The sequence below is a fragment of the Ruditapes philippinarum genome, unplaced genomic scaffold (genome assembly GCF_026571515.1).
Source record: "Ruditapes philippinarum isolate M1 unplaced genomic scaffold, ASM2657151v2 ctg5103_1_1_1_1, whole genome shotgun sequence".
Lineage (NCBI taxonomy): Eukaryota > Metazoa > Mollusca > Bivalvia > Venerida > Veneridae > Ruditapes > Ruditapes philippinarum.
The window spans coordinates 67,321-82,143 of NW_026855692.1; the positions used below are offsets into that span (position 1 = coordinate 67,321).

General features: G+C 31.7%; 1 protein-coding gene across 1 annotated transcript; it reads right to left on the reverse strand.

Moving 5' to 3' along the window:
• Positions 1-9,334: 9,334 nt before the first annotated feature.
• On the reverse strand, positions 9,335-11,741 carry LOC132744109 (galactosylceramide sulfotransferase-like; the record flags this gene model as incomplete). Its single annotated transcript, XM_060732725.1, is given in 1 exon segment — positions 9,335-11,741. A coding segment is annotated over 1 exon segment (1,059 nt), but the record flags the coding sequence as incomplete, so codon positions are not given.
• Positions 11,742-14,823: the final 3,082 nt, after the last annotated feature.

Here is a 14,823-nt window from a genome sequence, read left to right on the forward strand (position 1 = left end):
TCATTTTAGTGTGATTTGAGTACATAAGATCATTTTAATACTTTTGTCATTATTTTGCCTGAATATCCCTTTAAACATATGTATAACTTTTTTTCATATTAACTCATTACTATTTCAAAATAAATCTGTTTTTTTGCCAGGTTACTCAACTGTTTACCAGCTTATTGATATTTATAATCAAATTTGTAAAGCTTTTGACAACAAAGAATCATCATGTATTATATTTTGCGATATGTCAAAAGCGTTTGATCGAGTTTGGCATAAAGGTTTTATCTTCAAATTAAAACAGTATGGAATTCTAGGAAAATTGATCTCATGGTTAAACAACTATCTTTATAATAGGTCTCAGAAAGTTTTTGTGTCTTCCTCTTTCTCTAATACTACAACATTACTTGGAGGAGTCCCCCAGGGATCCGTCCTTGGTCCTCTTTTATTTTTAATCTATGTTAATGACATTGCCGAATCCCTTCTAAGTGTAACTAGACTTTTTGCCGACGACAGTTCGTTGGCAGTCTCATCTAAAGATGTCTCGTATATGGAAGAAATTCTTAATAAAGACCTTATCACAATTACATCATGGTCTAAACTATGGCTTGTTAATTTCAATCCAGCAAAAACTGAGGTCATGTTCTTTTCATTTTGTAATCGAAATAAACCGAATCTTTTTTTTCAATGATGTACAGCTTAAGTATGTAGACCACCATAAGCATTTAGGGGTAACATTCAGTCAAGATGGGTCATGGCATGAACATATATCTATTATAGTATCCAAAGCTGCAAGAATTCTTGGTTCAATGAAAATGCTAAAATTTAAGGTAAAAAGAAATACTCTAAATAACATTTACATATCTTATTTACGTCCACATTTAGAATATGCATCTTTAGTATGGGATAATTGTACACAGTTTGAAAAAGAAACGTTAGAAAAAATTCAGTACGAAGCAGCTCGCGTGGTAACTGGTTTAACTAGATCCGTATCAATACAATATTTACTTAAAGAGATAGGATGGGTTTCACTTTCAGACAGACGACAAATTCAAAAACTAGTTTTAATGTATAAAGGAAAATATAATTTATTACCACAATATCTTATGCAACTTTTTCCACCATCTGTCGAGATGGCGTTAGAAAACCATTATTCGTTAAGAAATAATAGTGACTATATTACTTTAGCCAGACGTACCGAAATTTACTCAAAATCAGTTATTCCGTTAGCTATTCAATTATGGAATAATCTTCCGACAAACTTTCGCGAATCACAGTCGCTAGCTTCATTCAAAAACAAGATTAAACAGTTATATAAACCTCCAGTAGTTCCATCTTTTTTCTTATACGGTGATCGTTTCTTATATATCCACCAAACCCGAATTAGAAACAAGTGTAGCAACTTAAATAACGGTCTTTTTATTAACCATTTAGTTTCAAGTCCATTATGCCAATGCGGCGCAGACATCGAAAATGCGGTGCACTATTTTTCTGATGTAAATTATATACTATGCAAAGACGTATACTTATTTTTGAATACCAGGTCATTTCATCCTCTCAGTAGTAAGAAATTATTCCACGGTATTGATGGACTTGCAGAAGCCGAAAACATAAGACTATTTCAAGAAGTGCACAATTTCATCAAAAGTAGTAGATTTACCTAATTTTGTTTACACATATACTATATTTATTTTCATATTAAGTTTATTAAAATACTGCTGCAAATCAAGTTTTGGTGCGTTTATTATAGTGGCAAATTTGTTAATGGCATATATATTTTTTCCCCATTTTACCTCATTAAGTCATTTTGTAATTTTCTTTGTTTTTTAGGTTAAGCGATTCTTTTTTACCAGTTAAAATACATGAAATTAATATCGCTTATCATGTAAATAAAATCTCAGAATTTCTAAAAACCACATTTACTTACTATGTTACCATTAAGCCAACAAGATAGACCTTCAGGGGAGGACCCTATATAATGTTGGTATAACATTTGGTCCAACCCTTTTGTATGTACATTATATTTATGCTTATGATAATGATGTTAGATTGTGTAAATTAATCATGTACAAAATATGCAATAAAATATTATTAAACTAAGAATATCATATCACGCCCAGTCATTTCCAAGAGAGGGTTTTTGTCCGCCCTATCAGAGCGCTTTTGTCCGCCTTGGCATTTATGGACGGGAGGGCTTTTGTCCGTTTCCCGTTTGACACAGTTTGCCAATCTACTAGTTCAAAGGAAGTGGACAATACAAATTTTGTAATATTATACAATTATTGACCTGTGTGCCTTTGAATATGATGTGGTATTCACCGGCAGATGACATATATTGACCGAGGCGAAACAGCTGTTTAAAAGTTTACAATACAACAGATTGACACATGACCGCTTGTTTATTTCCGTGTAAGTACCATGACATAGTTAATCCCGTAAAGTGTTGAAATTCGTAATTTAAGTAAACCTTACATATACCAATATGATCAATGTTTTATCAACTTTGTGAAGTGGAAAATAGGTCTAGTGGGACGTGCATTTATATGGTTTACGAGGAACCGGATAAAATGTGTGTTATTTCACTACCCATCTACAGTTCTCAAGATTTTGAAAAATTATTTAAATATATTTATGTGAATAAAAAGAGTTTTTGTTTTGCATCACAGTCAAGTCTGAGAAAGGATACAATCCAGTAAACTGAAAATCAAAAAAAAACATTGTCAGGGCTGCAAATGATATCATCGTATCGTACAATTTGAAAACAAACGCCGCAATCTTTAAATGAAAAATGAATATTTTTGTTAATTACTCGTTTTGTTAGAAATGACTGAAAATCAGATATATGTATTAACACGCTCCACAATTGTTTTGGTATATGTTGCTTTCAGAAACTATTAGGTAAAACATAAGTTTAACCTTTGTTTAAAAAGAAAGAAAGACATAAAAAAAATGAAAAGAGTCTCTTTTTATCGGAAGAGATGTTTGCACAAAATTGAATGCCTAACTGTGTTACTATGTCCAACAACTTCTGACAATTGTGTCATATAGTCGAATCCTTGGGTTAATGATCTATAATGTTGCCTTTCATTGCTTAAAGGGCGATGCTTGTCAGATGAATTAATATGAATTTATATTTGGGTAGGAACATTTCTGATGCAATTCCACATTTCATTCTCAAATTTGACATATTTAAATTAAGAAATTGGTTTCTTTATCAGAGTTTAATTTTTTCATTCTCCTTTTTATGCGACCTCTGATACACAACTCCGAAAAGCCTTAATAATCGTAGTTTCACTATTTGATACTTACAAAAATCTGGGAATGTCCCAGTCATGATTTAAGGTTATCTCTTTATTTTAGTCTCATCTGTACATAAAAACATAGATATAAATACCATGCATTCTTTACATTATCGAGGTATACGTATTTTACGGATTTAGAGGAATAGGACATCTGTTTACTAAGTAGTTATACTCGCTAAATCGTGAGTAAATCAATTATTTTCTATAAACAACAACAACAAACATTATAGGTTTAGATCGTTGTATTTGACAAATTTATTACATTTCAAAAACAAGCATTGCTCTAGGTTATTGCAAGAAACGTCTGCTAGAATGAGGACTTTCTCGAATTTCGGCGGAGTCATGAAGAAATCAACTGAATATGTCTGAAACTTTGAAAAGGCTGTGTAAAATTCTGACATTTTAACAAATTTATTCTACCAAATGCAGACCACGAGTGAAGGTTTTACACATATATATACATCCCTTTTATACCGTACACGCGTGAAAATCAAAATTATAAATGACTTTGTAACAGAGTAAATCGAACTAATGTAACATCATGAATATTTGCTATAAATATAACAGATATCATACAGTACGTGAAAACATCATGTGTCTGATTCCGATGCAGATCTTTTTTTGTATAAGTTTATTGTCTCTTCGTTACAGCAATATAAATCTCAAAGACCTAGACCAAAAAAAAAGAACGGGAGATTTCTGCATGGCATGGTCTTTTTTTTTTTTTTTTTTAACTTGCGATTTGTTCTTTCAGTATATAAAATGTAGATATTTTGATAAAAAAGACCATATTCTCAAGCCAAACTCCCTGTCATAGATATCTCAAAGTCATATTAGGATTATTAACACATTCTTCGATCTGACAATAAATCCACACTAAATAGTACGACAGGAAACCTCCAAACGATTCCGTTTATTGGTTAGTTGATATATGTAAACAGATATGGCTGCGGGTGGCTGAAGAGCATACATAAATTTAGTAATTCTTTCGCGCATTGATAAAGATCCATTCCACTAACGATTTGTCCAATATTCAAAGAATAACATATGAAATAGGATTATATCACATAGAAATCGGGGGGGGGGGTCTCTCTTTTTACAGCAAGGATCTTGTATTATGTTTCACTTAAATTTCATTTTACACCTAGTCTTCCTTGTAGACAGATGATTCAATCCCAAGACGGTTCACAGCAAATCGTTACGCCCCAAAAGTTGAAGTGTTTTACATATGTACTTCCTGATTTTCATATGCCAAGTAATTTTGATACTTTTGATAAAATAAAATTTCTTATTGTGCAGTTTAGTGGTATTTTGATTGATAAATGATTAGGTGATACTGTTTATACCATAATTGCTGAAATTTATTTATTGATTGATTGAACTACTAATCCCGTGATGAGGAAACAAAATAAAAGGACATTCAATTGAATATACACATTAATTGTCTTTAACGTATTCTTAGACTGACAAGAAAATAACTACTTATCACATGGTATTGTTTCCATGTAATATAAACAGACACTTGGGTTGTGGAGCTATAAACGCCTTTAAAATCCAAATAAAATGTATATTTGTCAATCCCAGCACATGTACTGATGATATATATATATAAAACTAAATATAAGCCGTTTTGAAAAAACTTGATATTGCAACGTCTATAATAATACTTAAAAGAAAAATGTTCGCCGAAAAAATCTGCACACCTACCGTCAAAATCACCATTGTATTTTATTCCATTTCCAATATTTACACATAATCCTTTGGTCCATCGACACAGAAGATATAATTATTCACGATGATGGTCAATTTTAAATTTCAACGTCAATATAAACAACGCAACAGGCGAAATAAACATCAAGATTATCGCCGTTTTACGCCATTTATAAAATCTTTCGGCAGATTCAAACGTAGCTCCCCAGCGTTGCCGTATACTATGTGCGTTGTTAGCTCCACATCCTAAGTGTCTGTGGTAATATATGCAAAGAAGCATTTCTTTATTTTACGAATGAGATTTCTTAGGACCCGGTTTACTTTGAAAAACAGGTTCAAGAAGATATTTTAACCTTAGAGCTTCTCTGAGACTTGCTTTATATCATTATATGTAAGATCCTGAAAAGTTTTATGATAGTATTCTCTTTTTGTTTTATCTATGTTATGAGATGATAATCAAAATGTACCCAAGCAATCTGAAATGTTCTCTTCTCTTCATCGACCATTTGTTTACAATAAATTATTAAATCAAAAGGATGATCTTATTTTTTACTTAATACGATTGACAAAGATTAATATAATAAATTGCTTATTTACTAAAAATGCATTGAAAATAAACTAACATTTGTTTGAATTCATAAAACATTGAAATACATATAGTATCAACAACAGTAGCTTTTCCTTTTTTTTTAAATTTTGTAACAAATAATTTATAGAAATCAAAATATGAATTATTTATCGGTATAAGCAGTCACTTTTATAATATATCAAAAAAATAACGGAATATTTAGATATTCAGTAGCAGAGAATGTAGGAAAAAATACAATTAAAATGTTTGTGTAAAATAGATGAGATACAGAATGTTTAACCTGAAGTACAGCAATTGATATAAAAAAAGAATAAATTTATTTTTCTTTTAATTTTATATAGCTAGTCCATTGTACTTTCAATGTTTTTACTTTTGCCTGCTGTTTACCCTCTCCGCGATGAGCGCGCCTCGGGAGGGATCTAAAGAAATTGCATGCATGTAAATGGTATTTAAAAGTAAAAAAGAAACATCCATCCATGGAAGTACGTTTGCATTTCACACTCCAAAATGAACTGTTTGTTTTACTTTTAAGATTAGGATATCATGACCATGTTTGTCATGTATAGATGCTGGAGTATATAATGGTCGTCTTCAACCTTAAAGTGTTGTTTGGTATAAGAGTCCTCTTTGACTTTGCCGCATTTTATGCACGACCAGTGTACCCAAAAGAAGTCCGTAACCGCGGGTTGAAGACGCTCATAACTTTTGACTTGTTAATTGGTGCTATAGTAAATCTAATAGTTATATAGTTAAAACAGACAAAAACAATTATCAGAAGATACTTTTAAACTTTATAAAGTTACATTTTTTTACAAGAGTATACATCTGATACAATTATACAGTTTTATAGTCCTATATTAATTTTAAGACATGCCAAAGAATATGGTGTGGATAAAAACCTTTTTGGCATAAAAGAAACTTTTGATAAAAAACATACTAGTAACAAATAGTGAGTCCAACAAGACCAGCTATTTCTTTTATTTATTCATTTATTTATTCAGTCAGCATTTTCACCATTTACAATACACCACAAATACAGTTTTGGATTACAGTATAGGTTTAAAATTGCAATCCTTCAGATGAGTCAAAATGTTTCAAGAAAATCAAAGTTGAGAAAATGCATTACGATTTTAAGGTAGTGAAAGATTAAATACATATATAATGATATTTTACATGTTATAAATGTCATTTGCAATGGGTAAATTACTTCCATTGTTCACTTAACAGGTCCTGATTTTAAATTTCATGAAAATCCGCATGACTCTGGAGGCTTGCAGCTTTAATATATGACCTCGTCATGTGGTTACGAATTAAACTTTCATAATGCTGACGACTTTAACATGATCTCAAGCGAGGTTTGAACAAACAGCACTTACGGAAAATATACTTGAAGCAAGGTTCCAACAGAGACTCTGTAAATGAATTAGTCAGACATAGTAATATATAAGAAATTGGCCCATCAGTTGAAAAAAGCATGCATATTTTGTTGTACCTTGTAAATCTATGTATAGAAGGATTTCCGATATAACCCAAACCTGTCTGAAATTCTTATGTAGCGTATATGAGAAATTCTTATGTAGCCGATAACATATAAATTAAACAATTGATGCTTATAAACGGTTATGTGCGAGCTGTTTCAAATTGAATCCAAATGCCATTGTGTATGATATAGATTTTGTAAAGATTCTATAAAAAGAAACCAGACATAAATTTGAACATGGGTGATTTCCATATAAGTATAGTTTGTCTGTTTATAGTGGCAACTTACTAGAATTGTAGACTGAGTAAGTACTGCATTTTTCATTTGTAGGTGGAAATTTAGCTATGGCTGTTTTTCTGAAATTATCCAAAGAAAAAGACTTACCTGGTTTGCAATTCATGTCTTTAGATTATCCGGCACTACAGGCGTTTGACTTAAAACTGCCATGCTACAAGAAACACACAAATTGACAAGGTTTTTCAACGAAGCACGCTATGGTATCCTATTGGCTTCTGTATTCATTTGGAAATCTCGACAATTACTATATTTTCTACAAAAACAAACATCTGACTTGCAGAATTCCGTATCGACAAAACGTTTATACCAACTAGTATTACGGGTATTGATCATGATATAACAAAATAAATATGCGCTTTTAACGCGCGTTGCATGTGTTTTGTAAACAAGATATTGCTTGTTCATAGTTCATAGCTTTTTTTAACGCGACATGTATTTTGTAAAACTAGTGCTTTGTTCATCATTTTTTACTGTCCATTGTGCATTCATATATGTTATGTCCGAAAGAGGTAATTTATAATGCGAATTTCTCAGTATTTACTAGTAACACTAAATTACTAAACCAGGAATAAAATATCTAAATTCCTCTTTGTTTTAACTTAAAGGCAAGATTATCGAAATCGTTTATGAATTTTAGACAAAAAGGAAAGACTGGTTCCGATTCCGGCAATTTAACAATCTTAAATTAAGTGAAAATCTGAATGGTGAATTCTTAATCTTGTCATTTAGGAACACTGACAACTTTGTTAGAATTACTGGCAATCATGTGTTTTTGTAATACCGCTGTAAATGGACTAAAAACCTACTAGTCTAGTATTCGCATTCCTAGATAACCTTGTATTAAATAAAGGGGAATGTCTTTTTATGTCTATACTTGAACAAGATGACGGTACAAGACATCTAGTGCTATTACATGAACTAGATGCATCAGAGTCCCCCCTAACCCTTCGTGTATTTTCTTTTAAATGTTTCAGACAAGTATTGACTATGTGCATATATGTTGTAACACATACATGAATAAACAAGTTTTGATTTATGCGGCTTACCCTATTAAGTTTACCATGGACCTGCCTAAGGTTAAGAGAATGGCTAAAATTGATTCCCCCAAAATATGCATATAAAACTACGCATTCAGGTATTTTTTTTGGACCCTAGATATATTCTAATAATTATAAAACTCATTTGCAAACTAAACGATAATCAAATGGGCTATAGTGGTATAGTTCACTTACCATAGATCAATTGATTTTTAATCACCATCAAGTAGGATAAGATCACATTGGATGATATTTATTTTTCTGTCCTATAATGATTACCGAATCTTCACTTTGTCATCATGTATCACTGACAACTTTGTTAGAATTATTGGAAATCATGTGTCCTTGTTATACTGCTATAAACAGATTAAAAAGCTTAACCTTACTTTATTTTATATTCCTAAATCACCTTGTATTAAATGAATGGGAAGGTCTTTTTTATGTCTTTACTCGAACAAGAAGACGGTACAGGACATCCACTTCTATTGCATGAACTGGATGCAAAAGGGTTCCCATACGTCGTACTTTTGAATGTTTCAAACAAGTATTGGATGTTGAAACACATACATACATGAATAAATAGGTTTTTATTTCCATAGACCTGCCCAAGGATATGAAAATGGTCGAAATTAATTCTCAAAACTTTTGCATATAAACTACGCATTCAGAGCATTTATTGATCCCTAGATATATTCAAATAATTATAAAACTCATTTACAAACTAAAAGATAATCAAAAGGGCTATGGTGGTATATATCACTTACCATAGATTAATTGTTTTTTTATTTTTTTAACCAAAATATTACCATTCTTCAATTAATAAGATCACATTGGATGGCTTATTTTTGACGTAAGTTTTTTATGCATGTCAAGTATCTAGACTCTGGGCATAGTGCATTTGTAGGTTCCACAAAATTTAAATTTGTATACCTTAAAACAAGTCAATAGAAACAAAGTAAACGAAATCCATTGGGAAGGGTCAGTTTTGATCATGGGGCATGATTAAAATAACTTTTGTAGCGGACACAAGGTGATGCTTACTTTGCTCTTAGATCTGTAGCTTAAGAGAAAGGGTTTCCGAGGTATTTTTACTATGTAAGTCTATGTAAACTATGTGATACCCGAGTCAAAGTCATTTTACCATAAGTGCATAATTAAGTTTTTGTAAAAAGATGGGGAAAAGGGTGATTCCGCATAGGCACATATCACATCAAAATAACAGACTCTGTTAGATTGAGTCGGCTAATGAGGGATAATGAAAGAGTGCAACATCCCTCTATGCCCCCCTAGCACTGACTTGAGCTCAATTTTCAAACACTTTATGTGCTGGAGTCAAAGATCCCAAAAGACCAGAAAAAATAAAAACACTGAAATGAAAAATGTTTACAGTGCAATGCTGCATTTGAAGATTTCTGTGCTGTAGGCGCTGTCGTGTACCACAGGAAAACTTGAATATCTTGACTGGTGATAAGACAAAGGTTCAAACGAATCAAAATATAGGCAAAAGAGTCTAGCAAAAGATCGTGTATTGCAAGATGAACCAAGTACATTCCAGTATTTATTGCTAAGAAGTTTTAGAATAATCATCATAATCGAAGTTACAGACTAGACAGTAATCAATGTTTATATGATGTACAGTGTTTATGTGATCATATTTTCAATTATGCATAATAAAACGTATAGAGTGCTCTTTCTCATACGAAAATAAAAGACGTTGAAAAGTGATATGTTTGAAAATCATGTACGATAAATAAGCAAGAAACATGAATTTCGTCCAAAGCATTTTTCAACTTTGATTGTCATAAGAGGTAACTTTCACATCGGTTTCCTAAAAACCCAACTTTATTTATCACTCCATCTATAATTAGGTGTGCATACAAATATTTATTTACCTGTGCTGTGTCTCTCTCATGATTAAATGTTAGAAAAACAAAATGTCTTTCTAATACATACGACGACTGGAAAAACAAATCACACTTTTCATACATTTTTGTTATATATCTCAAATAAATTAATTCTTAACCCTACTTGGACTGTAAGCAGAAGGTAGTTTTAGCATTTACTAAAACTGTTTTCTGATATATATCAACTGATTGTCACTCTACCATTTGAAGGTCAATGTTCATATGCAAATATTTTAGTTGCTAAGTCAAATTTTATTTCACTCTAAATGAAAGTAACTGAACATATATCAAGTTGTGTGTGTGTTTTTTTAAAACAAAATATTGGGCTTTAAAGTTTAAAAACATATGTCAACAGTAATACTATAAATCTACATAATTTCAATTGTTCATCTTTTGGTGACGGTCTCTTAGCATTGGAAGGTATGTTATGGCTTCCATTTTCATGTACGAACAGTTTTCTTGAGTGATGTGAAATGGCTCGTTCCATTCCGATTTGTCTATTTTCACAATGTTACCAACTTGCTCTGTATGGCAAAACTCCCACACTGATTGAAGCACATTTTGAAACCATTCTACCTCACGAACAAAATCCGGACCTTCAGCTTTTACTTTTTCATCAAATATTTTAGAAAAAGTTTCATACACTTTGAAATCTAAGAAACACGTTTCTTGTAATTTCTTTATAAGATCTGAACTGAGCGTAATTACTTTATGCTTGTTTGCATTCATCTTTATATAAAGTATTTCTTCAATGTCCCAGTTTAAAGTTCTTTTCATCAAGACAAGCGATTCATCGAACCTTTCCTGAACAAGGACAAGTTTGAAGTCTTTTTTCAGCATGTCTAGGTGTTGGTTTATTTTATCTGTATCATTGATAGATATAGATGAAGAAAATCCAAAGTCTCTCCCCATGGCATTTCTTGTGAAACTAAATGGAGCTCTGTCATAAACATGAGGTAATCGGACAAGATTTTCAATGAAATTACTTTCTGGAACACGTAGCAGATATGCTTGTGCCCAAACATCTCTGTAATAATACGCAGCACTAATCATTCTTTGAACAGGATCGCGAACAATTGCAATATTTACCGAATCTGTTCCAAATGAATACTGATATAACTTACGGCTATATATGGAATGACCGATCAAAATATCATAATGACCAGTCGGACGCACAGGAAGTAAAGAGTCTGTGTTTGTGATGTAAGCACCTTTTTTTGGTATTGCAAATGTTAAATTGTTCTTAATTCCAAACCTGAAAATTATATTTGACATTGTTGCAGAGCCACATTTGTGAACCTTTAAAAATCCAATATGTGTAATCTTTCCTTTCAGATGGTCGTTCCTCTCTAGCTGCTTTGAAAGTGGCAGAAATGTAATCATATGAATCACACTGACTGTGGAAACCAGAACAATTGTAATTTGTCTGCAAGCCCTTGAAATAAAAAATTTATACGATTAGAAATATACAAACGCTTTGAAAATTATCATGTCCGAGCAATACGTGAACATTTATAGCATATAACTCTTGTCTCATTTCAAGATATACATGCATGTATTTAATGTATTTAAATGAAAAGACAGTACTAAATAGGTCTCAAACAGCAGGCAATATACTGATACTGAAAAAAGAATTTGAAATGCAAAACACGCGACATATGTTATTGTATTTTGTGAATATGCTTTTTTGGCACTTTATTCCAGGCAAATATTATCATTGAATTTCTTTTCTTTTTTAACCAACAGTTATTAAATATCGGTATAGGATCAACAAGAAATTGCTCCGTTCGCTGAACGCAGCCCCTTATGTATTATCAAATAATAAGGCATTTCATAATAATAATAATACAGTAAAGACTGTTTACAGTGACCTTCGATGGGAGAAAAGAAAAAAGGTCATTATAGACAGGGAGTCACTGTGGACAGTCTCTTCATTATTCGGATATATGAACATATCATACCAATATTATGTTGAAAAGCAGGATAGTACCATACTAAGGGTTTAATTATATTTTTATTGATATTAAACATATCAAATATCATTTATAAAAAAACAAGAGAGTGTTAAAATTGCATGTATAATTGGTTACGATTATAAACTACACCATAACATTAGTATTCTAAAGTTACATATTCATGAAAATGTAATTTATATGGTTTAATCTGTTGGTAAAAAATGTTTAATTTTAATTTTACTAATGAGATGTTACTATAGAGACATTTAATTTTGTATAATCAGCCTGTTTACTTTACGGAGTTCAATGTATTAATAAAACATTAGATACAAATCTTCTCATAATTTCTACAGATAAGTGCTCCGAAAAAAAATTAACAATCGAGGTTTCAAACATAACCACACCTTCTAGACGTTCGGCATTGTTTATCTTTACTCGCCAAAACACTGCAGCATTTATGTATATGCAGGTGTCTTTAATCATTCTATCGGCGAAAATTGATTGAATCTGAATCTGTCACCATTTTGTGTAATTGTCAACAAACAGCCACAGTGTGTTAGCGTGTCGCCGATTGGTCAATGCAACCTGCCGTAGATACAACGCGCGTTCTGATTCGTCAATCGCATGAAAATGTAATGAGAAAGATAAACATAGTGAATTCTTGCCTTGCGGCGTGTATTTAACTTTGTTGATGTTGACACGCGTTCTTAATTAGCGGATTAACGGTAATTGGTTGTAATTGAGAGGTAAACAAATAATTAACAGACCTAGCGGCGTAAATAAGAATGAAGGAAAATTCTAACAATCGGGCGACTTCAAAATCTCTTTGAAGTTTGTTTTAGGCAAAGTCGGTGATCCTAAGGCGACTTCTTCGCCAAAGTCGTCACCTAGTTCAAGCCTTGCTTCCCTTGAAAAAGTCGCTGTTCACGGCTCAAATACCGTAACGGGTGACTAAATCATGGTCGTTGTACGAACTAGACAAGGAGTCGCTACATACAGACCATTTATATAGTAAATACTGTTCGGCGCACCTAACTATGGTCACTAAAGACAGAACGTCGCTATATACAGGGGGTCGCTAAGACAGTCTTTACTGTAATAATAAATACCACATTTATATAGCGCCCTTTTCATTAAAATGTTCAAAGGCGCTTTACATCAATCATATATGTCTAAAACAATATAAATGAACAGGATTATGAACATTAAAAATATTTTGCATTAACTAATTAAAAGTATAAATTATGTAATTATTTTTACATATTAATACAATAAAACTTAAAGATCCTTAAAACTCACTTTACAATATTATTGTCATACATTAAAATTGTCTTCAATATATAAATGTGTAAGAAATAATGTGCCTTTTAACATAAACTCATAAATAAATATTAAAAGCTACTTTAAATGCATATTGATGATTTTCATTGTTTTGTTGTCATACTTTACAACAGAAAATATATGAACGATTGATAAAAGAATGAATACAGCGACATCAGACTAAAAGAATATTGAACCTAACGAACCTGGATAGCATGAGTACTGCTACACCAAGGTCCAGTACCAAGGGAGTCAGATACCTCCCCACAGCGCATGCAGACCCCCAGGATGACATCACTACTATCACCACAGGAGGAAAGGGCCACGCCCACACCTTAACACATAATATTCTTGAAATCTGACCCCTCTGCATTCACGAGCCATATATTATATAACACATGTAATTATTATGATAAATCAATGTTAGTTTTTTTTTTTTTTTTTTGATTTAAAAAAAAGAAATATTCTGTGCTTAAAAATGCTAGCAATGGATTTATAATAATTAGATAAGATCTTGCTAAATCATCGTTATAAAACAATAGAAATACTAAATTGATTTAAAAATTGTTTGTTTTAAAAAAAAAAAAAACTTTTTTAATAAAACTAATATTCAAATAACAGATACTTCGTATTTCACTGTTTTAATAAAATTCATTCATAACAGTTCATTGATTATTTTCCATAAGCTAATTGAAGTAGTGTGTTTTAAGATGTTTTTTTGAAACTTTCTACTGTGTTACAGTTTTTTAGATGAACTTGGTAGTGAATTCCATGGCTTAGGAGCTGATGCCGAAAAACTCCTTTCACCAAAATTTCAGTTTTAGTTTTTGGTTGCACTAATCGTAACAGGTGCATTTGAAGAGCGCAGATTTCGGGAAGTGGAATAAACTTTGAATCATTTCCTGCATATATGATGGAGATTGTTGTTTCAGTGACTTGAAAGTATGTAATAAGATCTTGTAATTCACTCTATATTCGATTGGCAGCCAATGAAGATCTTTCATCACTGGTGTTAATATGATCTTTCCTAGATGTACGTTTAATCACACGGGCTGAAGTATTTTTGAACAAGTTGAAAGTTTTTTTCATGGTTTGTTGAGGTATACCATATAGAAGAGCATTGCAATAATCCAGTCTTGATGTCACGAGAGAGTTAACGAGTGTTTTTGTAGCTTTCTTCGTTGATATATTTTCGAATACGTCCTATCTTACTTATTTGGGCATACGAAGATCTGCACATAGGG